The sequence below is a fragment of the Rhopilema esculentum genome, chromosome 4 (genome assembly GCF_057945365.1).
Source record: "Rhopilema esculentum isolate cy_ngs chromosome 4, ASM5794536v1, whole genome shotgun sequence".
Classification (NCBI taxonomy): domain Eukaryota; kingdom Metazoa; phylum Cnidaria; class Scyphozoa; order Rhizostomeae; family Rhizostomatidae; genus Rhopilema; species Rhopilema esculentum.
In genome coordinates, this window is record NC_142818.1 from 12,211,657 (window position 1) to 12,236,842 (window position 25,186).

Consider the following 25,186-nt stretch of genomic DNA (forward strand, 5'->3'; position numbering starts at 1 on the left):
TTTGAATATCTGATTTTGTCTTACTTATTATATCGAACTTTTTTTCATCGATTTTGTCTATTATAAATATGATGTCGAAATAGAAATCCATAAAAATCTATTATTAATTCTCTTAACTCAATCGACAACGCTGTCTTATCACACGTATCCGATCCTTTCACTTTCCGGATCGCTCTCAGTATATATAGCTACTCGAGTCCATACTTAGTGAAGCTAGAATTCTGGATTTTAGAAACCTGCTCTACAGATCATGACACGTTCTTGGCCTCAGCGCCCTTGCCGCCAAACACCACAGCTCACAACATTCCATTTTCATTCTGACTTAACATTTTGCAATCTGCTTTTCTTTGTTTCGTTTGTTTTCATTTCAACTATCCTTCAAATAAAGTCAATTTTCGTTTAACAATGCCGTTTTCGAACAAAGTTCTTGCTAAAAGTAAAAAGGTCAAGCAGCAGCCCACGTCCGTGAACTGCAGTTTGGTGCCCTGACCCTTTTCGATGAGCTTACATCACTGCAAAACTTTGCGTTTGAAGAACATTCTAAAAAAGCAACTTTTTATTTACAAAAGTATTTTCATTAGACAAGTACACCACTACGAATAACTTATATCTAAAACATTGATAGTTATATGAATCAAAAATGGTACGTCAATATTTTGAAAGACATCGTGACACAGGACTTTGGATGGACCAGCACAGGACAGAAATTGGTGAGATAGACTGGTTTTTTACTAACTTTATAATAAAAACAGACTTAACAATTGCAGGGAGACGCTGCAATCAGCATAGTATAGTACCATAGCCTAACCAATTGAAATCTTCAGGTAATGACTTGTCACAAACGCTGCCGCAAAAGACGCTCCATATTGTGCCGAGTACAAAGTCCATCTACGACCAAAACACCTGAGTGGGACGTATAGGCCGCTTATAAACAGAATAAACAAAGATCATGACGGGACGCGCGAAATTCTACATATAGCAAAGTCAGATTAGTGCTACATTTGTGATACTACTTTAGGTTTCAATAATTAAAATGTCCTGATGAACATACATATCGATAATAAAAACCCCTGAAAGATAATCTTTAGTAGGCCCTCTCCTTCGCATGAGTGCTAAATATCGAAAGGAAAATGGTTTCTCGATAGCAGGACATGGTTTCGATAACCTCTGTCAGAGTGGACCAAGATGTTAAATGATACGGTGACACGATAGTCAAAACATGAATATACACTGTTTTATAGCCAATACGGGTCTGGCCTTTGTAAGCTTCTTGCTTTGACGGGCGTAAAGATATTCTGGAAGACATAATGGGGTGCATCTTATACAGGGCTGGCTGCACTCGACAATATTTTTTACAGACTGCACTCGGCAATATACGGTAAACGATTTGTCGAATCAAATTTCAAGCACCTCTTCTACTCTATCTACAATGACACAAAATGAGAAATTACCGAGACAATTAACCTATATAGAAATACCACCAACCACAATTGATTTGAACTAGAAGCAAAAATGAGTAGGCTATTAAAATTGTAACAATGGCAAAAATTAAGAAATCAAGAAACAGCTTTAAATTTGAATACAATTGCAAAGGGTACTTTACGTGTACGGAATATTTAGATTTCATTCCGTCTTGAAAAGACCCTGCCGAGTGATTTGAAATGAATTACCGGAAAAGGCTTCAAAGGACTTCGGGGAGACCAACAATTTTATTGATTTCAAGATAAATGGCTTCCAGTTCTCACAAATCTAGTGATCAACATAAGTTTGATGTCGAAAATGTAAGATTTTGCAGAAGCCTGAAATTGCACTGGTTAGTACGGTCATCAATACTTTGTTTATTAGATATAAAAAAATCTAAAATTATCAGAAGGAAAAACAGCAGCAACCAACAACATAAAAATTTGTTCATGTTTTCAACTTTCAGTTACTGGTGGTTAAATAAAATCAAGAAGTGGATGGATTCCAACACTTGACCAGCTACGTTACGACCCTTTCTTATCTGGGACATGGAATTCACAAAATTTTGAAACCTTTTCTTCGCCCCGAATTAATGTATAATATACGACAGCACCGCGAAAAAAGTTATCTGCAAAACGAAAAAAACTCGGTTGGCAAAAAACAGATTTCTGCTAACTGCAAGTAATTCGAAATACATTTCTCGAAGATCGACAATTAGATAATGCATCACACCAAGGAGACGTTGCACTTAGAAGTCTTTCCATTGCTGGGAAGGCGCATGGAGCGACTAGCTAGGCAGCAGCCTTCAATATCAAATGGCAAAACGGGCTTTTCTTAAACCAAACACTGAAAGGCAGGCGGTAAGAAATTGTATCAGTTAAAAATGAATCACTTGGAGCCCATTCTTTCCGCAGTTCTGCTCCATTGAATAACTGACCTCACAACACTTGCGTTAAGGGGACTTAAGTTGTTCCAGAGCGCAAACAACAATGTGCAAGCGAGCTGTGGCAACCAACTTGATGCGCACTTAGAGAACAGTTCTACACATTGACGAAAATCTGAATCCAATATGCCGCCTTTTCTAATTCGAACTACGTATCTGCTTCGGGAAGGTACGTACTCTTTTAGAGTCCAATGGAATCTCTTTGAAGGTACGAGGACTACAAAGAACAACATTTTATCTTTGCGTAAATTTGCTACAATAGATATCATAAGTTTTATCAAAAGCAGATTGAATGTCTGAAACACATCACAAGGACAGCTGGGGAGGGGAGGGGGAGGGGGTCGCAAACAGACGATTGAACTTGAATTAGCTAATTAAAATGTTTTCGACAATTATCTACCCCCCTTCCAACTTTCGTCTATTCCACAGTGTGTCTACTCTACAATAGTACCATATGGCATTACATCAACTCGTCTACATATCCAGATAAGGTAAATTTATCAGCATTGCCACCATGGTTTTGAAAATATGTAATTAAATTGAAAGCTAATTATTCCTGACCAAAGCCTTCACATTCCTCAATTGCAAAAGTGAGTTTCTCATGAAGCTGTTCGTAGCTTTTGTACGGGGGTAAGTCCAGACGATTGAAACTAGGAACAAAAACATTTCGTTACAATAATATCTCGATTAATCAAAATCTAATTTGATGAATAGAAATGGTGAACACCAAGAGCTTAAGATGTTGCTTTAAACATTGTTACAATGAAGAAGATAATATAAACTGGGAAATAAAAAAAATATCAAAACACAAATTACCGATATTTGCGTGCAATTTTGGATAATTAAAAAAGAGCATATGAATATTGCGAATTAGATGTATTCAAATCACTTTTTCAATTCCATAGATGTCAAAAACAATTCACTAATAAAAAAGAAAAATACTTTGAAAAAATAGATATAATGTAAAAAAATACAGATTTGTTCATATAATGGTTCTATGATGGCAAGTTTAGTAGCTGATACAAGTTGGTTACTCCAAATATTAGTGTTAATGACGGTGATAGTTGGCAAGCACGCGTAATTTCAAAAGCTATAATTTGTACTGTTGTTAAGACATTGGGGCTCAGAGTTATTGCAAACGACAAAAAGGAAAGGGCGTCACTCGTCTATCAAAGAAGGTAGTCAGCAAAAGGACCTCAACATTTCAAAGCATCTATGCTTTAAACAGGATAAGTGCCACTTGGTTTCCAAGTTATCCTTCCCAAGTGCTAATGAAATTAGGTACCAGGTGAACAATTTAGCACATCAACATACCAAGTATGACTTCTGGGTAGCCAAGTTTCCTTCCCAACCTTTTCTATGCAAAACTTCTGTGGTCCATTGCTCCCTAGAATTGACCATTAATAGCAAGATAATAACAAAGTTAAGAATTAATCCTGTATATATAACTGGGTATTTTCATTCAGCTGCTATTTTCATGACCCCTTTTACAAAGAGGCATTTTATATTGTAAACAGGCCAATGAATTATTTGTTGGATAACATCATAATCAGGAGTTTCTCTTGCAATGGGATGATACAAAAGAGTGGCGTGCTTCTTTTGATCACTCAAACAAACTTGAGTAACGATAAACTGATGTTTATGTAGAGGGATAAAGATAGGGGTTATTTTTCACAATTATTTAGATTTTGTAATTTTCAGATTTATCATGAATTGGTTTGAAAAAATTATTTCATCTCAAAAAGGTTTCTCAGTAAACGCTCCTCTCTTATAAACACCCTCTCCAACAGTCGCCCCTCCTAAAAAGAAATAAATTCAATAAACGCCGGGGCATTAAATATATAAAATACGGTAAGTACCCATAAGATCCTGAAAGCCACCGACAGGAAGTCTGCACGTGCCAGTCACAAATTGTAGCAGCCTCGTTCTCTTTTCGTTATCGTACGATTTGACAGCTTGCCAAAACCAAATGACTTGTTTGCTTGTTTTCGTGTAGTTCCTGTACACAGTGTTGCGTTGCCAGTCATCTATATCATACTCCTGCATTCCGCAGAGTATCAGCTGAAATGTAAGCTCAAGATAAACTGTCTTTTCATGGTCAGAAGCGATAAAGGGAAATAGGTTTGGTGACAATATTTCTCAGAACTGCCCAGAACAGTTGTCAATTACCTAATTGCAATTGAAATGAAAAATACAGAAAATAGAATCTCAGGGCACCTCATTCAATCCAAAGAACTGAATCGCTTATATGTAATCCCGTTGAATCATAGCCAAAAATACGGACTGTAGAATCAAGATAATACACACCTCCAACTCCCTTTCGTCAAAGTACTGAAGCCAGTGCATCGGCAACACTTCGTTGAATCCGTTGAAGAATGAGGTCAGCGGCTCTTCGACCCCACGACTAAATCTCCATTGAACCATAAGGCTAAAATGGAAATCTCCACTATATTAAACGCATTATGTGGGTTCGTATTACAAGTATTCCACGGTTGATAAATTTACATCAAGACTTTGCAAGCGTACAGCTTATTGAATATGCTGGCTAAATATACATGAATATGCTGGCTCAAAATGATTGATAGTCGGCATCTTCTGGAGGACGGGGGAGGGGGTTGGGGAGTGTGGTGGTGGTAGGGAACAAAGCTTGCCTGATCTTCGCACTTTAAATGCACTATCTATTGCACAGAAGTCCAGCTTTCAACCTTAATCAAAGTAACTTAAAATACTTTGTTTTTTCTTTCACTGATCATTTCTATGAAAAAATTATGTGTCAAATTCTCACTCAATGTATTCCTCTTTGTTTTCATCCGTGACAAGAATATCTTTTCCGCCTTCTTTTAAGTCATGTGTGGTTGTTTTTCCAAGAATTTCCATGTCGGTGCAGAAATACATATCAAGGGCGCATTCATCGATCTCGTTCTCCCTGAGAGCAACAAAAAAGGATGTTACAAATGTCTAAAAAATATTTGCTTTGCTTTTATTCAGAGGCTGTGTTTTAACATAAACAATGTTCATGAAATGCGAAAATAAATATGGAGTTAAACAAAGTACATTTCATGACCAAATTATGCCATATGAGTTCAGCCTGCATAGAATTGAGGGGAACCAAGCTAGAGGTCTTATAGGAAAAAGCCATTCCCCTTTCAAGCATCAAACACAATAATTGGTACGCATGCTTTTGATCTTAAGACGAGAGAGAGGGGCACAGACTTGAAGACAAGTGCATTTTCGTTTCCTTGAAAAAATTGCATGCATTTCCATTGGTAAAAAGGGGCAATTACCCTGAGGCCACATGCCGCAAAGGATCATGTAAATGTTAAATGGGTATTCCTATACCAATATGCACTATAAACAACTTTTCTGAGGACAACTTTTCGATATGTACTAGTCTGTGTCTAGTCTGCTTCCAATTCCATAGATTAGACTCTTTGATTCGTTGGCATGACGAATTTGGGGCTCAATGCAATAACGAAACAGCATTCAATAAAATAGGGGCCGGTTGTACTTGTGCTACCCAAGGGCCAAGCATGGTTCTCGGGGGGGCTGACTGCATGCTTCATTGCTCAACACAGGCGAGATAAAGATGGCTTGGGTTACAAAGGCCAAAGCAAGAGCCCAAGAAAAGACTTGCAAATGACTTGCACTTAGCTCAACCAATTAATATTTACAGCATCATATTTTTGAGGGAATAGCAACATTTCTGCACATTTTTTAAGAGATGCTGCTTCGTGGAATCCAATAAATTATAAATTCAAAGTATGATTCAAAATCTTAGAACGTACTTGATCCACAGCAATGAATTGTAATATTGGTTATCAAGAGTTTCCAGATCTTGCAAAACCAGCTTTTTCCCCAACATCCTCTTGTAAAATGGCATACTGAAGCCTCGGTCGATAAATTTCCCATGATACAGCGCCTTCAAAATCGAAACAGTTACAGAATTATAACTTTGGGATAAGATGCACTTCAATAAAAGAATTAAGTATTTTCGACGAACTCCATAACAACCCCCTCCTCTCTTAAATAATACAATTTTCAGAGCTGCAATGTTGTCACATCAAATTCTTTTTCGCCTGAAATTTCACTAGGAGGTTGAGTGTTTCAAGCCATGGGCCTAATTGTTAACTTTTCCAACCTGTCGAGAGCTTGACTAGAATCAAAAGGATGTGTTGAAAAACGCATATAATCTCTAAAAATGTCAATTGATGCTCACTTGAAGGGTGCTAATTTAGGAGGTGTACGGGGAAGCACATCCCTCGCACATGAGGGAGAGGCCTCTCTTAGTTAACGAGAAAGTAGGGAACACACACCCTTCATGGGAAGGGGGCCTCACTCAGATACTGAGTAGGAAATGATAAAAGACCATAAGACCATATTGTATTTTGGAACACTTACCATTGCAACAACTCGGCCGATGAATCTGAAATACTCGAGATGGTCAGGGTTCACATATGAACCTATGGGAAAAAAATTGACCGAATATCAGGGCATTTCATATGATCTCACGATCTTGTTAGTCAAGCAACTACGATGCTTCATCTTTCAGACATGACAGTGTGTGATCGTGTATCATATTTTGAAAATTTATCAAAAACATCAAACTGAATTGAAGTTGAATTTCATACCTGGATTAATTTGAAGAGTGTAGCTTCCTTGTCCAGTGTACTCAAAAAGGCAATACATCGGATTCATAAACTCGTGTGTCAGCAAGAAAAACCATTCCCTATATAAAACAAAGTTAATTTTAAAACAATTCTAAGGTAGCGAGCATCTGAACAATTCTCTAGTTTAAACAAGTTAATTGTCATCCTCATAAGGTATCATAAGCAATTTCTACTTCAAGCATAAGAGTCATACTTCAAAGGTAGTTATCATTTCATCGTTCTAAACCATTTCCATTACAAATTAAGTGTCATCCTCCTTAATTAGATAGAATTATAAACAAATTTTATTTCAAGCAAAATAAGTGTCACACTTCTAAATTAGTAAGCATTCTAAACCATTATTATCACAATCGAAGGAAGTGTCATCCTCCTTAGGTAGATGCGTTATCAAAAATTTCCATTTCAAGTATTAGTGTCATACTTCAAAGGTAGCTAATATTATATCATTCTAAACAATTCCCATCAAAAGTTAAGTGTCGTACTTCTAAGGAAGTGAGTACTCAAGAAATTGAATAGCTGCAATGTCTGTGGGCTTTTGCATAGCTGGACTGAAACCAGATGTAGGTTTAAGTGCATTGACAAGGCTCGATGGAAAACTAAATAAAAAACGTCCAACAAGCATGAATACTACTGGTTACCTTGCTACACCGCCATAATCAAGCCCTTCTTCGCCTTTGAACATAATGTACAGTCTTCGAGTAAGATCACGTGGGTTGAGGCGCATAATCTACAACGTAAACGTAAATATCAATCACACACTGACACCTGTTAAACCGGTTTAAAACCTGTTTTTAACTAATCGATCGAGAAAGTGAAAACTAAGCCAAAGAGCAGGTGAAAAAAGACAATGTCATTTAAGATCGATATTTCATCCCAAAGACTTGTACTTTAAGTTAGTAAATAATAATTTCTTGAATTTAAAATTGTCTGTTCATAATGGGATACCATGTAGCAGTTGTCAAAATATTTCATGGGAATTATTCAACGCTCGATCTGACAAAAATAAACAAGCTGGACATTCAAGAATGGAGTAAATTTATAAAACTATTACAACCATTCCCGTCAATCTGGAAAACCCCAGTTTCAGCTTGAAAAGATGTGTCTGTCATAGGAAAAAGTGCATTTCTAAATTTTAATTTAAGGTTTGATTTAAATCCACAAGAATTTCATGAGTTTTCCATTATTTGATTCGCTAATATTATTCGTTAATAGACGAACCAATATTATGCTACACACTATTTGGAAAAAAACATTGTTTGTTGGAATCTGGGTGCTTTTAAGAATTTGTCCAGACGGCAGATCTAGACTAGTGGGTTAGTTAAGATACGACTTTGTCGAGTAAGGGATTCACCCGACCAAATGTACCTTTGTTGAAAATGCGGACTGCACTTCTCTAAAAAACCCGGGGTTATTTACGTCATGTAGTGAATTTCTTTGATTTACGTGGAATTAAGCTAACAGGATACATAAGTTGAAAGCAATTGCTAATTCAGAATTCAAGGCATTACCTGCTGGAAGGAATCCTCAAAAATGTTGTTTCTGCTGACTGGAATTTTGACGTGGCTTGGCAAAGCATAGTCCTATATGAAAGAACAGGGTTGATCAAAAGTGAGGAACAGGGTTGTAGGCCTATCGACGTAATCAATACTCTGTAAAAACACTTCAAATGGCCTCAGTGAGTGCAATGAAGCGACACAGCATGGAGCAATGGAGCTAGATATATTTATGAATGAACAAATATTTGATCCAAGGTGGAGAGCTGGAGGAGACACAAATCAAAACAGATCTCTCTGATGTTGAATTCTGCCGTACCTTGGTATGAGTTTTGTTTCCCTACCTGTCTATTTGGGGGTATCTTTTTCAAATACATTAATCTAAGAAAGATTGACGCTAGATTTATGATGCAAGTTTTGTGGCACAAAAAATGATAAGTTTGTGGCATGGATAATTTACAGGTCATTTTTGTCCATAGTAAAATTCATGAAAATTAATGGTTCAAGAGCAAATGAGAATACAAAATAGATGTATGGTGTTTAAAGTTACCTGACACAGCCTTCTGAATTGCATCAATTTAAAGGGGAAACTTCTTTCGTATGCAATAGTCCCTAAGGCAGCTGATCGACTAAGAAGACAAAGTACTTTGATCAAACTGGATCAACATGGTAAAAGATTTCTAAAGAAACTGAACGGAGCTCGAAATAGTAGCTCGAAAACGCTAGCGTGACGTCTAGCCCCACCCCCCCCCCCCAAATCAAAATTCGAGAAGACAAAATTGATCTCTCAATTTAATCAGAGCAGTAAACCTGCTTCGTATGATTGACGAGAAACAAAATTTCAATCTCTGAACAATTTTTCGACTGTCAGCAGAAATTTCCCTTTTTTCAAATTTCAAAACCGAACTCATTTCAAATTCAACCAACTTTAACGCAAGTTGCGTGCATATGCGAATTACTAATCAATTGCCAACAATAATTTACAGAACGTTTTCTCACTTTGTTATAATGAAAGAGATTGCCAAAAAGGCGACAATTAATAGTTATTAACACAATGAAACTTACTTGACTGCCTGTCCAGTGCGTGGGTCTAAAAATAAACAAATAGCATCAAAGCTGTGCATAGATACAATGCATGCCAAACAAAAGTTTTGGTACACTACACTAGAATTTCACACATGTTCAGTAGCAGCCATCCCCCCTTGAAACAATGCTTAAAATTCACCCCAAGGTAACTCTATCAGCTAGGGTAAGTAAAAGGCTTCTCAACCAACATGGTTTTTTTTAGGAGGAGGGGGATATTTCTGTATCTTACGGCCAGAAACTTTTATTTCATAAAATCTATCATTGACTGTATAGTGTTCCAAGGACTTTTAGCATGAATTAGAGCCATACATAGTTGGAACAAAGAGCCAGTTCCAAATATGCCGACCAGTTCATTACCCATCATTAAACAACCAGGCACCAACAGGATAATGTAACATGGTGACAAATCGCATACAAAAATTATCTGTAGTTATGAAGTTTTCCAGGTGAGGTTTTATTAAAGTCAAAATAGTATGGAGCCGTCAAAGTCTTAGAAAAATGATTAAAAAGCGTTTTAGATTAAATTTTAACTTCGGATACGAAAGATTTTCGACGCTAAAACAGGCTAGTACCCTTTCCGAAGCACGATCCCTAGGAAGACCAGCAAATCCATACTGTTCTAGTCTCTTTTTCCATTAGATGCAAATACAATGAGCATTTTCGTTTAGGTTAAAAACTAGTAAGGATTTCGTGTATAAATATGATATGATGATGTGATGGCTATATTCTCCATCGCCAAGAAAAAGAAAATAAGAAACGCAGAAACGAATGGAGAAGGGCAATTCAAAATGCTACTCCAGGTTAGACAAGGGATTTTAGAATGTTTGTGATACTTGTCTTATAGTATTGAACAACGTTTTCAGCTTTATTGTTTTGTCACAATATTTTAGACTACAAGAGAAAACAATTTAATCTGAAAATTAAATAAGTAGGGCTCAGCGGTTTTTCTTAGAGCAGTAGAAAAACCTATTAGGAACCATTACGTACATATTTTCCGTTTCCTCAAAAAATCACTTTTAGGACTCATCACATGTTTGGCATTTATCAACTAACTCAAGGTTTTATTAACTAAGTCAAAGCTAAAAGTCTTGTATATTAAAGAGGCATGCACTTACCTGTAAATGTCGTTGTTCTAGTATTGTGGTCGACGAAGTAAGGGAGTCCTTCGGGAGTATACCGCATTTCCCAGCCGGCAGGGAGAGGTTGTGCGCTGCCAAGGATCCTGTTGTCAAAGAGATCAAATACTTGTAAGACTTACAAACAACACTAAAGAGTTGCTTGCAATTTTAAAGAACTTTACAAGTAGCCCACATTAGCCTTTATACAGGGGCGACGTGGCTTAAGTTCCGTAGAAAGGGCGAAATTCCGACAAAAAAGCGAAGCTATTTAGAAGCGTAGCCAATTAGCGTAGTGAAAAACGCAACATTTATTTTAATAAGGTCAAATATTATTTGTGACAAAGTTTGTGTGACTCAAAACAGAATTCAAATCCTTTTTCCGACCACATTTATCTAGAAAATCGTCAAAAAATTCATCAATACAGTTTTTGTAGCAAGTTACAAAATGCAAAAATCCCCGACATGAAGAAATAAAGGGGGCACTTGACCACCCTGACCCTTGTATGACCTTTCTTTGTGGTAGTTTAAGATAGCAACAAATTGCTTAGGATATGAGTTAAACAGTCTTTGAAGAAAATGCAGCAAACAAAGATTAGTTTACTTAATTAAAGTTAGGTTATCTTTCAGCCTAAAGAAATAGTTTTCTCGGAATCCATGCAGAAATTACTTGATAAAATGATATTTCCAAAGATCTTACCCTGTTGTTCTTGGGTCTTCCCACTGTGTTTGCCTGGTGTTATGGTCAACGAAGTACACTCGACCACTGTCATGAACACGTTTTTCTAAATGGAATATTTTTGCTATCAATATACAAGAAATAACTAAGGGCAGAATTAATCATCTTAAAAAAAGTTAACAAAATTCAATAGTCTTTCACCTGAAACTGTTGACACTGCCTTCTAAACCTATGTCCAAAACTTGACTTAATTGGTTAACTCCGTCTTTTTAAATTCAAGATACATGAATCAAGGTGATTCGCAGCAAGTAAAAAAATGAATAAAGATATAAACAAAGAACCAAAGAAAATAGTTTATAGAGCCAAACTTTCAAGGAAGATGCTTATTCTTCATAACACAGATTTGCGAAGGAGCATCGAACTATATACCTGCTAGAATTGATGTGATTTCAAGTCACGCGATTTAACTTGCTATTTTACTTACCCCAGCCTGGTGGAAGGGGGCCAAGTGGGTCATTTGTTGCTGGCGGGGCAGGGGCTCCCCCAGCAGGTTGATTTTGTTGATTTTGTTGATTCTGACGAGAAAGAAGATCATCAAAACTCCCATAGACATAAAATGCTTAAATGAGACAAAAAAAGTTTAGATTGAGACATAAATAAAAGACTATTGAACAACTATTTAAGTAAGCTGAAACGACGCAAATGTTCCTTCGTGTAACGAGCTAATAGCAAGGAAAAGGGAACAATATCGATTAATCGGCAGACATGTCATTCTTCGGCAGCATGAATAACTGTCAGACTGCACCATTACTTTCATCCTAAAATGCACTACCCGAAACCTGTTTTCAAAATAATGTGGTCAAAAAGACTTTCTGCGGTCTGATGCGGACTTAAATTTCCATTAGCGTTACTCTTGAAACGACTCTTGCATTTTCAAATTTGAATAATGCCAGGGGTGTTGAGCCAAGAGGCTCTTTGGACTAAGGGTAGGCATTTACCTTTTCCTGCTATTGAGAAATTTATTGCGAGAGTTCCATTTTGTCCTCTTTAAGGAGCTACACCCCTGGTTAGAGCATCATACATATACCCGCCATTTCTTTAACTTAGATTTTGACATAAAGACGGACATAAGAAGGCGCTAAATACGATATAGCTAACCAATACATAAGTTCTGATTCTGTGGTTCGGGTTTTGATAAGCTTGCTGCAACGGGTTCTTGATAATCGAAGCGCATCACTCACCAGCAGAAGATATCTTTGCTGATACTGTTCCCGTTCTTGGGTGACGTGTCTTTCCTGGTTCGACCTCCATTGATTGTAGTTATTCACTGATTCTACGGTAGGTCTCTGCCAAGTAGTCGTTCTTGAATTATGGTCAACATAATACGTCCTGCCCCTTGCATCAACCCTTCGCTCCCATCTGCAAGAAAAACACTGCGATCATAACAACATTCGAAAGATTTCAAGAGGAAATCACCAGATAGTGACAGAGAAACCACCTGAAATTTCTGATTTTAGCCTCACTTAATTTCATATAACAATTCATATAAACTCATGAAGAACTTATGCTTCACATTATAACTGCGAGTTGCAACTTAGAGCAGTACTGTTCTATGCAGCGAAGCTCGTGCAGTTCTGTCTATACGGCGTCGAGCACAATATGACAGACTGGTCAACAACTTTTTTTAGTAGAGCTAAGAAAATCATGATGGATTCCTCCGTAGGCGTCACATTCTAAAACGAATTAATGACAGCCTTAAACAAAAATAATTTCTATTTTAGATTATCAACAGTAAAAAAAGACCTAAAATCACGTGGCAGAAAGCCCAAGAACAGATAAATGGGATTAATTGATGCACAAGTCTAGTCGAAGTCAAGAAAATTGTTTATATCCTCCCTTATGATACTCTTCTTAAAACATTGGAAATGGGCGTTGCCTTATGGCATTTACTATCATTCTATTACTTTCAACGATCTTTATCGCAGTTTTAGCCTTGGGTCAGTCAATGGACACTGACATCAGTGTCATAAAACACGAAATAGCATCTAAGTATGTGCAATAGGCGATACACCCAGTATTATTATTGCAATTACAGAACTATTACAAAAACAATTCGATGAACTTGGATACGAACCCTGATGGAAGAGGTTGAGGCCGTTCCCAACTGGTGCATCTGGTTGTATGATCAACATAATACGGTCTCCCATACTGATCGAATCTCCGTTCCCATCTAAAAATCAAAATTAACAAATTATCAGAGGCCAGGAAAACAGTATTGATGTGGTCTGTGAGGATGACTCAGTGGTTTGGGTCGCGGACTACTGATCCAAAGCCCCCCCCCAATATTATCCGAAGCCCCCACCCCCCCAATTTCGTGAGGTTAAAATCACAATAAGCAATGACCGCAACATCAATATGCGTACGATTGAGCTGTGGACCTGAAAACTAACTACACAAGCTAAATAGTAACAAATATGAGATTATCAGTATATTCAAAGCTGTTTCTCTCAAATTGTTGCCCGTGAGCGACATAATCATTTGAAATTCGCTATGACGTAATTGCATACAGTTCAACAGGTGCAAACAACGTCTTGTCTTCTATGCTTTCAAAACTCCCATTGGTTTCTAGTAGCTTTTATGATTTTATTCAAAACAGATTTATTAAATTCAAGGGTGAACCAATTAAATATTAATTTATATTCATCGCAATAGCAAAGAGGAGAAAGGATTCTTGGAACCACAAAAATCATTATAGCCAAATTTGAAAATATTATTGCTATTTAATACCGAAATGGTAAATTGAAATGATTTATTTTACCCTGCAGGAAGAGGTTCTTCAGCAGCCCCACTGGTAGCAGTAGGTGATCCATTCGGTGGTCCATTGGCCGGCCTATTTGCAGGCGGGGCGCCAGCAGCTGGAAAAAAGCAAATTTGTCATCTATATACATCCGGCTAATTTAAAAAACAACAAACGACAGTTACAACTACCATAAAAATAAAATGATTAAATTTAGAACCTAATTCACAGTGGAAATAAACTTACACAAAATATATCATTTGAAAATGTTAGGGAAATGCTTTTATCTTTTAAATATCGAGAAAATCGAAGAGTGATTCACATGAGTCATATATAATTCTGAACTTCTGGATGACAATTCATTTTTCTTAAAAATAGACGTTCTTAAAAAAAGTTGAAATTTGAAAGAAATTTTACAACCACAGCAAAAATTCATGACAGCATTTCAAGAACAGCATTCAAGAATAGCCTATAGCAAATAAGAATCAACTAATTTGATATTACTTTGAGACGAGTTGTTCCTCAATATTCTTTAACTTTAAATAATATATAGAATTTATATTTCTTACAAAATTACAATTCAATAATAGTATCTTGAAGCTGAGCGAAATAACAAGATTAACCCAAATGGCTATATCCACCCCAGTATAAGGGGAAGGAGGGTGATTATTCTAAAACATGGAACACGGAAAAGTGAAATATAATAAAAATTTAACACAAGGACTTGGGCATCTCAGGAAAGGGTATTTTGTTTACTTCGTTTTGAAATGTCATAGGCATTCTGTTGTTCAGGGTTGAAAATTGCCATGCTAAAGGCCGCTCAATAACTTAGAAGTAATAGCGATGATGTCATAAATACCATTTGGAGAATTTTCAATTTTTACCCCATAACCTAGAAGAGCATCATGAAGTATTTCTAAATATGCAAAATCAGTTGAAGATATTACAAATGGGCTGAGATATTACAAATGAGCACAGGCTCTAGCCCTTTAATTCGTCTTGGTTCATAACTTTATGAACCAGGTCAGAATAACAGTAATTCGTTAGCAAACTTGAAATTTTTAACCGACAGAATCTCACTTAACTTTTAATATAACTAACTGGTTTTGCCAAGGTGAAGGTATTTTATAATGCTCTCTCAGGTTACGTGATCAAAACATAAGTATTCTAAAAATAGATTTTAGAATGACATCACAATTTGGCCCTCTTTTCGGTCTCACCTGACAAAGAGGTATTGCTGTTACCACTGCTGTTCAAAGGGGCTTGGGTTACACTGTGTCTGTTGCTGTTCGCCGGCTGTGGCGGCCGTGGGGGCTGTGCTCTTGGAACAGTAGCAGCTCGATTCAGCGGCTGGTTGCTCGGGCTTGTGGGACTGCTTTCTCCAGCCACTGACCGACGGTTGGCATTAGACTGCGGAGGGCTTCCTCTTGCAGCCGCACTTCCATTACTCACATTTCTAGTGTAAACAATAACAGGGCGTTATCGATGTGATCAGTTGAAAATAAAAGTCAGCATCTACATCAATGATATGAAAATCTTTGCAAAATATCCAAATCTAAGTTCAAAGCACGAGAAAACAAAACGAAAACAAGGTGCAGTTGAATCCTATTGAGTTGTGTCTCGGATACCCCAGACTGTCACTAACTCGGATTTAATTCAATCTCCAATTTGATCTTGCTACCTTATTCAAGCCAAAGGTGGTACTCCAGCTAAGCTAGAAAATTTCCTTATCCACCCAACCCCCTTGTTCCGAAGGTCCATCTAAAGGCGATTCAACTATAAGGCTTAAGATAATGAAAATGGTGAAAATAGGTTCAACTCACGAAAGAATATCATTTCTCGGTCTGAACGCATCTATATCCAAAGATAATCCAGTCAATACAATTTCGATGTCACCAACCACAGTCTCATTCACTGCCAAGAGGGGAAGTTTAAGCGCCAGGTTTGTTACTATGGAAAACATAGACTGATTAAAGACTGGGCATAATCATAATCATGTGCCGATTCATTTCACATTTCACTATTTTGATTCTAAAGATACTCACTTAGACAATTAATGTCACGTCGTTAATTGATAAAAATATTTATCGCAAATTTGTCTTGTTAACTGCCAGTTGTTCAGAGTCTCGTTTCGTCACTTGAACAATATCTTTTATTGGCTACCAGAAGTATTTTGTTCACTATCGATCGAAGTAAAACTATCTTTGTAATTACAGCAAAACATACACAGTTTACGTTAAACAAATTTACTGTTTTGAAAGAGTTTGATAATTTGAACAGTTGCACTTACAAGTCCCATTGTTCGCTTTGAGCAAATCATACAAATCGACTTTTGTTGACCCAAGCAGTGCGTCGCTTTTGATCGTCTGCTTGTTGAAAACTTTGAGTTCCAAAATGCTATGTGGTGTTATCAAGCTGTGAAAAAAAAACTTGCTCAAACTAAGCAAATTAAATGCAAAGATAAAGATATATGATCTTAAGGGCCCGTTAGTTTTTCACGTAAAGACACTTGGCTACACTTTCCTAGTTGATTCACTAGCCGCATTCGTTTTAAACAATATTCATAAAATTCCACCGAATTTCTAAAATTATGCCTTCCTGAGATTCATAAAGGTCTAAAATTATGCCTTTATCGATCGAAATATCTAGTGATTACAAATACTTGTACACCAACAAACATATAAAAATCCCGAAAAGAAATTTTGGTAGGGTAGAAACTTGATTTTTGTGTCAACAAAACTGACAAAGGGAGAGTGGGTGGATCAACGAAAAGGTCGTATCAATAATGCCATTAGATTTTGCTGTACGTTTCTTGGAGTATCATCTAAAACACGGTTTCAGAGTGAATCACTTTAAAAATACTACTCTCTTGGTCAAAGGCTTCAGAGTTGAAACGATCCCCAACCATGCAAAACTTTAGCCTAGTATTTATTAGGTTGCGCATAACTCAGCTCAATTAATTGCCTTTTAGTTATTGAGTTATAGATTAAAAACAGATCTTTATTATTAAGTGATACAATTATTGTTGGTGATTAGTAATATAAATAATAATGGATAACAAATGAGTAAAACAAACATTGTAAAGTCTTCTGTCCACTTCGGCTCCCATGTCTTTCGCGCAACATCTGTTTTCCTTGGCCGCTGACCATCCACAACAAGCTCTGCATATGGATCAATCTTGCTCCCTGAAAGAAAAAGCCATTGACATGTTTTGAAGACAATAGAATAAAAAACATAGAAATAAAAAACAATGGCCTACCTGCTTGCTATTATCAATCCATCACACCATAAAAACAGCCTTCAAAAAGTACCTGTGCCAGTAGGGGTCATTTCATCAACCCAGACATGTCACCCACTATCTCAAATTTGTCCCATTTTAGATACACATAAACATTTTAATGAAACATAGAGATTCTCTGAATATCTCAATTGGATCCAAAACTAGCGCCAGTTTTCTGAAGGCCTGGCAGTCTTACTCAAGAAATTTCCCTCTTCTAACCTGTTCATTTTTTATGATCTTGAAACCTACTGTCTTAAACCCACCACATGCACATATTTCGCTATGATTGACAAATTTTTAAATGGACTCAGAACCATTTTGATAAATATAAGCGAGTGGGCACAGAACTTGACCTAATTGTTCACACAGGACTGTCTGCCAAACGTCAATGGGGGGGAGGTCAGACTCTTCCTGCCAAATTAATTATCATACACTCTTCACATGAAAATATATTTATCACAAAAATGATTGCACAACAGATCTAGTTGAAAAAGTTAAACAGACATTGATGTTTCACTACAAAAATTGAGTTATTGGAACAAAGATTGCATATATGGCAATCTCTAGCACTAGTTACAAGGGAAGTATGAAGCCTACTCAGAAAAAATTGTTTCTAGGTAAATTCCTTGGCATTGAGAATATCCTGGCAAACGTTTCATAGAAAAAAGAGTAACAATGTTTTTTCCGTGCATTATTTTAAAAAGTCTTTGCTGTGACTCTAAATTAATTTATCATTACATAATAACAATCATTTATAAAAAAGCAAAGCTGGCTTTATGTAAGCAGTTCATGAAACCTGAGCTTATATTGGTTTTACACCAGTTGCATAACATTAAGGAAAAAAATCTGCAAGTGTGAATGGTCTGAAGCAAGGAGCAGTCCATTGGGTCATTTACTTTTCCATTAAAATGTCAATCTATAAGCAAACAGGGTAGGTTGCCTCTCATGAGAAGAAAGGATTCAGCTTACAAAAGGTATTTGGAACCCCTACACACAAAATTCTTATAAATTATGCACCAATCAAGAGCAGCTATCAAATTTAGTAATATGTCCGATTTCATGTGCCCCAGGAAAAAGAAAACTATTTAGGGAAAGGCAAGACCAATGTTTGATTTTAGTCTGCACTGGGAAAGTATATTTGCTAGCAAATTTCTTCTGGCTATTAAAGTACATACTCAAATTACAAATCAGTAGAAATCACTTCAGGAAGAACTAACTGGCCACAAATCTACTCACCAAACCAGCTACCACTGCCATCTCTAAGTTTAGCTCCATTTACTGAAAAGAAAACAGTAAATCATCAAATGAGTGTCCAACAAAATGATACAAAAATTATAAACTGTATGTTAACAGAAGAATATCATCCTTCCCTACTTACTAGAAGAATTTAATTAAAAAGATAGAGAAATTTGAGGCAATATAACAGAGGCCAATTCCATAATTGTTGCAACGCAAACCTTTGTTTCATTTAATTAAGAACAAACTTTAAATACCATTTAAGTGTATCAAAACCTAAAGGTATTTATGGAAATTACAAAAGAAATAGGAATCAAAATTTACCTTTACAATGCAGTTGATAAAAAGACCTAAAAGGGAAAAGAAAATTGTGTTACTTGAGCAAGTTGTGCTAAAATTGATTTTCAAATACTGAAATTTGATAATATATATTTTCTGGTTGATGCCCAATTGAAAAGTTGGATCAATTTTGCAATGCTTTATTTACACTAATTTGCCATCACTATCAATGTGATGTAATACATCATCATCATCATCATCATCAGGTACCATCTTCTATCAGGAGGTTGGCTATCACGACCCTCCAACTATCCCTATCCTCAGATCTGAGTTTTATCTATCCCTCCAACTATCCAAATATCAAAATCTGAGTTTTGGTTTGTTTTCATGGTCATAGATATGTAATACATAAACATCAAAATCAGTACTACCTTGGTGGAACTGCTGCGGCTTCACCCATAATCTGTTAGCTGCAGGGTTTGCAACAATATCTACAATAAAGGAGAAAAAACATACAAATTATAAATCACATTGTAATACCTGGTGATGGTACAAGAAAATAGTTGAGCTTTTGTCTTACACTATGACTTCTAACTTAAACCAAGTTCATAGTTTATGCATTACATCAAGACTTATACTCTAACACAGTTTTTTTCTTGGCAGGAGGCAACAGCTTGTCTAATGTCAGCTTGCCAAAAAACTAGCGTACACTAAGTTTTGGGCCATAGCATTAACTGTCATGTCTTTTGCATACTGAAGTTTATTCTTTTTTCCGCAAACCTGTAAGCCTTGAACTTATCAAGTTGAGAAATCTTCCACTAAACTGTTCCAACCACTGTACAGAAAATTTCTTAGCAAAAGTCGACTTTCAAGCCACCATATTACAGACACCCATTAAAGAAAAATGGCCATATATACACAACAAGAATTATCAATGTCAGATTCAAATCACAGGAAAGGATTGCATATATGCCCCCCCCCCTCACACATGCACACACAAAAACACAGTACAACTTCTTCTGTAATTACTCCTTTATTTGTTTCAGCTTAAAAGAAGATATCATTTCCTTTTGTTCACTTGATAAAAATATTTGAAGAAAACAGTACCAAAGGAATATATTTCTTCATTACACTAGTCTGGAATGAAATGTCTCCCTGCTAAATTTTATTTCACCAAAGACATCCTTATTCCACCCATCCTGAAAAAATTCATCCGGCTTAATTCCAGAAACCCCCTCATTTATTATAAATTTTAATTCTCATCATCAAGAAACTGGAGAAATCTTATTTTTGAGTTTGTTCACATTTGTATGACTTGTGAAACCATAGCCATTGTCTTCAAAATTGCTGTTTTTTAAGTTACCATCCAACCAGTTCTTTGCAATTTGGAACATTTTAAACCCACATCTGTTTATTCTGGACTTAATGGTAATATAGAACATGAATTTGTTTTATATTATCAAACAAACAGAATTATCATTTTTTGCTTTTTATAATGTCATTTTATGCTTTGCATACTGTCAAATCAGAAAATCTTGTGATCATCTATTACACAAGAAGTATAAAAACAATTGATAAAAAAATATTCCATGGGAGCTTCTGTGCCTGTGAAGGTTTATGTGTTACAGGGCAACTGTCTTGTTCAATACAAACACAAGTATGCAAATATGTAAATCAAATAATTATATGAATGGTCTCATAAAGGGGACAGCTTTATCCCCTTTATCTGCAAAGCAAATATAATAATTCAAGTTCTGGTAAAGCCAAGGACAATTAACTTCAGGACACAAATTTGATTCCATTGAACTCCAACAAAGATGTTGAAGAAAATGATGTGAGCACATGTTAACTGAATTATAAAATAATACACATGCTAGAGCAGAAATTTGGAACACCAATGTGCAGAAAACCATGGAAGCTTGAAATTCACATGCAATTAGTAAAACAGATAAAACTATATTGCAAAAAATAATTGAAGAAAACAGTGCTTAACAACTTTTACATTTTTATCTAATTTAAAACGGACAGTGTTCCATAATTATGTGTGTTTTCATCATGCTAATAAATGATATGCAAAATTTAGACTATGATATTGATGCAAAATATCAGGTTCTCATTGGAATAACCGAAACTGCTAATCTCATAAAACTTTAACAATCATTAAAACAAAACTTGTCTAGTGTCTCAAGATTTCAGACAAAAAGTCAAAACACAAAGATGATAAAATCCAGTATGACTTTGCAAATGCCAAATTATATATATATCATCAAGAAATTTTTTGCACAAAGTTGGATGCAACTTTACAAAACTCAAAAAACATGGAAAATTTAAAATTGAAAACATTGAAATTGAAGTTTTTCAATTTCAGCCATGCCATCAAATTTTTCAATTTTTACAAGTTTTCCTGGGTTTAATTGGGTGCTTAACTTTAGTTTCATTTTGTCACATTGGTGTCACTACAGCACTGAATATTTTTACATGTAGTACAAAACATTTCTTTTATATATTTAGTCATAGGCAACAAAGACTTTGGTCTAAACATTGCACATAGCTGATATTTATACATAAGCACCTAAAAAGTAAATTCATCAAGAAGGCTCTACACAATAAACATCTTACTTGAATAGGGCATTTTTAATCTTAAGATATTGAAAATTAAGTTTTTTGAAACAGTTTATGGATTTCAAAGCATACCTAATGAAATCTCATCATGATAAAATATTCCATTTCATACTGATTATAAAGTATAATATCATGCTTTTAGCATTGATATTTCAGTATTAAATGGGCATCCAATTTCCTAAGAATTACCAACTTGGCATAGAATAATGAAGAGATGCATCATGCATGCCTGGGGACATCAAAAGTCTGTTACAGAAAAACTTTGATCAAATATTACAGATGCCATTTGAACGGAAATCATGAATAGTTTGTTAATACTATGGTAGTTCTAACGATTTGCTATCAAGCATGATAGAGTGAGAATAATTCTCATTAAAAAAATTCATCTTCTGCTATTGCCATATAAAGAACAGCTTTAAAATTACAATAAAATCTGTTTAAATGGCAGCTTTTGTGCTATGCTTGCATCAGTAATTCCTCTCATTGCATGTTTTGATATATATATATATATATATATATATATATATATATATATATATATATATATATATATATATATATATATATATATTTATGTTTTAAAATGTTTATATATATATTTAGATGTTAATATATAATATAACTAGCAAAATGATTTTGTTTGATTGGAATAAAAAACAAGAAATATATATATACATTGTTTTATCAAAAATTTGTTTTTAAGATTTTTTATTTACCTGAGTGCAATGGAGGTTAATATTTCTAATGAATTTTGTGTTTCCTTACTTACAAACAAAAATCAAACGATTTGACTGAATGATCATTCAATTTTTTCAGAAATTTAACATTTTCCCCTGCAGATTAAAGCCCAACTTTTGACTATAAGGAATTTCAATAGAAAGAAAAAAATGTTGATTCCCCTCCCCCAATGAAACTAACTTATCAGATATGGAATAACAATAATGAAGTGATCAACAATGATCAACAATCATAGAAAAAATTTCTGAAACTGCAACTTAAATTAATGGCGTGCTTTTTGCGTTACCTTACCAACATCTTTTTGATGATTCATATGCTAGAAACATGCAGATAGGGATGCTTATTTAAAGCAAGTACTGAAAATGAATGCTTAATCCTCCGGGGCCAATTTTTGACTCTAAATTCAAACCATATTCCTATCATAACATTGTCCACCACAATAAGAATAAACAGAAAGTAATATTGGGCTGCAAACACAAAGTTTTTGCGTGAAAGTCACTTTATTTTCTTGCAGAAATTGATCGTATCGTGCAGAAATTTAAGTGTTATCTTGATCGGGTTTATTCGTGTGAAATCCAGAGCGACGGACAAAATTCTTCCGTATGCCAGGAACGGCACATATGGTGTCCACCAAATACATAATTATTTCCCTTCTCAGCTGCAGAAGAAGAGCAGATTGCTATGCATTCACTTAACTTTATATTTAGGAAACATCGTTAGCTGAACATCTGAATGATTAATTAACAAAATCGGGTCATTCTGCGATGCGCTATAAATGACAGGCGGAGAAAGTCCAATGAGTAGATGTGATAAATAAAAATTTGGATTGCTGCAATCTAAATAAAGATCTTACCACTTAACCATATCTTCTTTATTCAAAACCAAACTACAAGTATATTTTTATCGAGATCAGCTATTGAGTCCTTGCGATTTCCACATTATTTATCATTCCTTCCTTGCTTTTCTGTTCTCGTTTTACTTCGTTAGGCCTAATAATCAACCAAATGTAAAACACTGTATCATGTCACGTGACATTCAGATTCTTCTAATGCGTAGTTTTTGCAAAGGCTTATGGGAGAATATAGACAGTGACGCAATGACCAAGAAAAACCCATAACAATGGAGATACTTCATAAGAGTTTCGGACTTTGAGTAAAATCATGCGAAATCAATTTTCTGGAATTTTAGACTTTTAACCACATAACATGAAAGAACATCTTGGAATACATTGGAGCCTCTAAGGCACCTTTTAAAGCGGGCATCTCTCTAAGACGGACAGAAAATCAATTCAACATGATACTTAACAATTCAACTATTAATTTCAAGATAATATGAGAAAAAAATACAATAATGAGCAACAAAAAGACACTTTGAAAGTAACAAAACGACACCGAGAAACGTAACAGACAAAAGCCGAATGAAAGGATGCTCGACAGGGTGCAAATTAGCATACGCTCAATTTTTGATAAGAAACTGGCTATAAGACCCCGTTTACACTGTCCCGGGACAATTTTGTACTGTTACGGTTCGCAAGTGTTTACACTGTCGCGGTTCCAAATTGTTTCGTTTAGCCGTTCCGTTTACACTGTACCGGTACAGTGTAATGGCTTCAAAATTTAATGGCAGAACATTGTCTAGAAGAACTGGACAGTCAGAAAAAATTAAGAAATTTCAGTACTCGAAGAAAAAATTAAGAAACTATTAAATCGTGATAAAACTGACAACAAAGAAATTTTGTAAAATCCAAAAACACGATTGCCCTGTTGGCCTAGAACTTGAAGTGCCACTGAATTGAAAAGAACAAAAAAATTTATTGATGTTCTAAGTCAAGTCAGTGCTCCTGAATCCGATGGTGAAGTTTGTTTTTCGAAATTGTGAAGAGTTTTGAAGCTTCAACGCTTCAAATTTGCGATTTTCAAGACTTTTTGTGCGAAAATTTGTGCGGGGGATGTGGTCTGTGGGGAATTTCAGGAATGTGTGACGCATTAAAGTTTACAAGTCGCGGAAGTGATGCGGGCTTCAGTACTGAAAACTGTATTTCGAGTGCGATAAAAAACCAAAAGAACGTGAAGTGGATGGAAATAGTGCGATACTTGTGCTCTAAATATCACTAGCTATCTAACTACAAGACATGTGCAAGGTATTTTCTTGCGAAAATTTCGAGCTCATACGAAATAAGCAAACTTTTTGCGTGCAGTTTTTACCAAGACTTCAAGCCGATCATTTACCTTTTGTGAATTATTGAGCGTGTCGAATAAGAATGCTTTACAAACAGCTTTACAAATTATGAATAAAAGTGAGCAAATTGATCAAGGGAAAAGTTGATCTATTATAGAACCACACAAACTGGACATTTTTCTGCGCTTTTCCCACTTTCCAACTTGCGTTGCCACTGTCAAAGCATCAGTTATTGCCAGGGCCGTCAAGATAGGATAAATTGCCCCAAGGCCTTGTGGTCAGGGGGCCTCAAAAAGTAAAGAAATTCATTTTAAATTGAATTGATTAAATGTAACAAAATTATGCCTTTTTAAACGTTTGAAAGAAAAAGAATCAATTTAAGCTAATCTAGAATTCGTGGTTGCAAATATCTTTTCGCCTATCCTTTTTGGCTTCCAGAACGTCTAGGCGTCCCTGGTTATAGCAGTAGCATCATTGTTAGCAGCATTGTCAAGGTATCGTGATCGAAAATGAAATTATGAAAATACCTTGCTTTATCTGGATCCTTGTTCTCCAGTCTTCAAGTAGCACGGTGAGATATTTTTAAGCGTCTATTCACACCCTATCTTTTTT

General features: G+C 35.6%; 1 protein-coding gene across 1 annotated transcript; it reads right to left on the minus strand.

Moving 5' to 3' along the window:
- Nucleotides 1–553: 553 nt before the first annotated feature.
- On the minus strand, nucleotides 554–23,416 carry LOC135691147 (E3 ubiquitin-protein ligase Su(dx)). The gene is made up of 26 exons (XM_065208922.2): nucleotides 23,250–23,416; nucleotides 19,468–19,527; nucleotides 19,082–19,107; nucleotides 18,758–18,799; nucleotides 17,318–17,426; nucleotides 16,532–16,656; nucleotides 16,065–16,191; nucleotides 15,462–15,697; nucleotides 14,263–14,359; nucleotides 13,579–13,674; nucleotides 12,686–12,863; nucleotides 11,929–12,019; nucleotides 11,466–11,550; nucleotides 10,766–10,872; nucleotides 9,630–9,654; nucleotides 9,115–9,193; nucleotides 8,580–8,651; nucleotides 7,710–7,798; nucleotides 7,033–7,130; nucleotides 6,803–6,864; nucleotides 6,190–6,323; nucleotides 5,190–5,330; nucleotides 4,712–4,832; nucleotides 4,264–4,465; nucleotides 3,719–3,791; nucleotides 554–3,054 (listed from the first exon to the last, which is right to left on the minus strand). Exons 2-26 carry the CDS (start codon nucleotides 19,494–19,496, stop codon nucleotides 2,955–2,957), a joined length of 2,544 nt encoding a protein of 847 aa, XP_065064994.1. The 5' UTR covers nucleotides 19,497–19,527; nucleotides 23,250–23,416; the 3' UTR covers nucleotides 554–2,954.
- Between the last annotated feature and the right edge of the window lie 1,770 nt (nucleotides 23,417–25,186).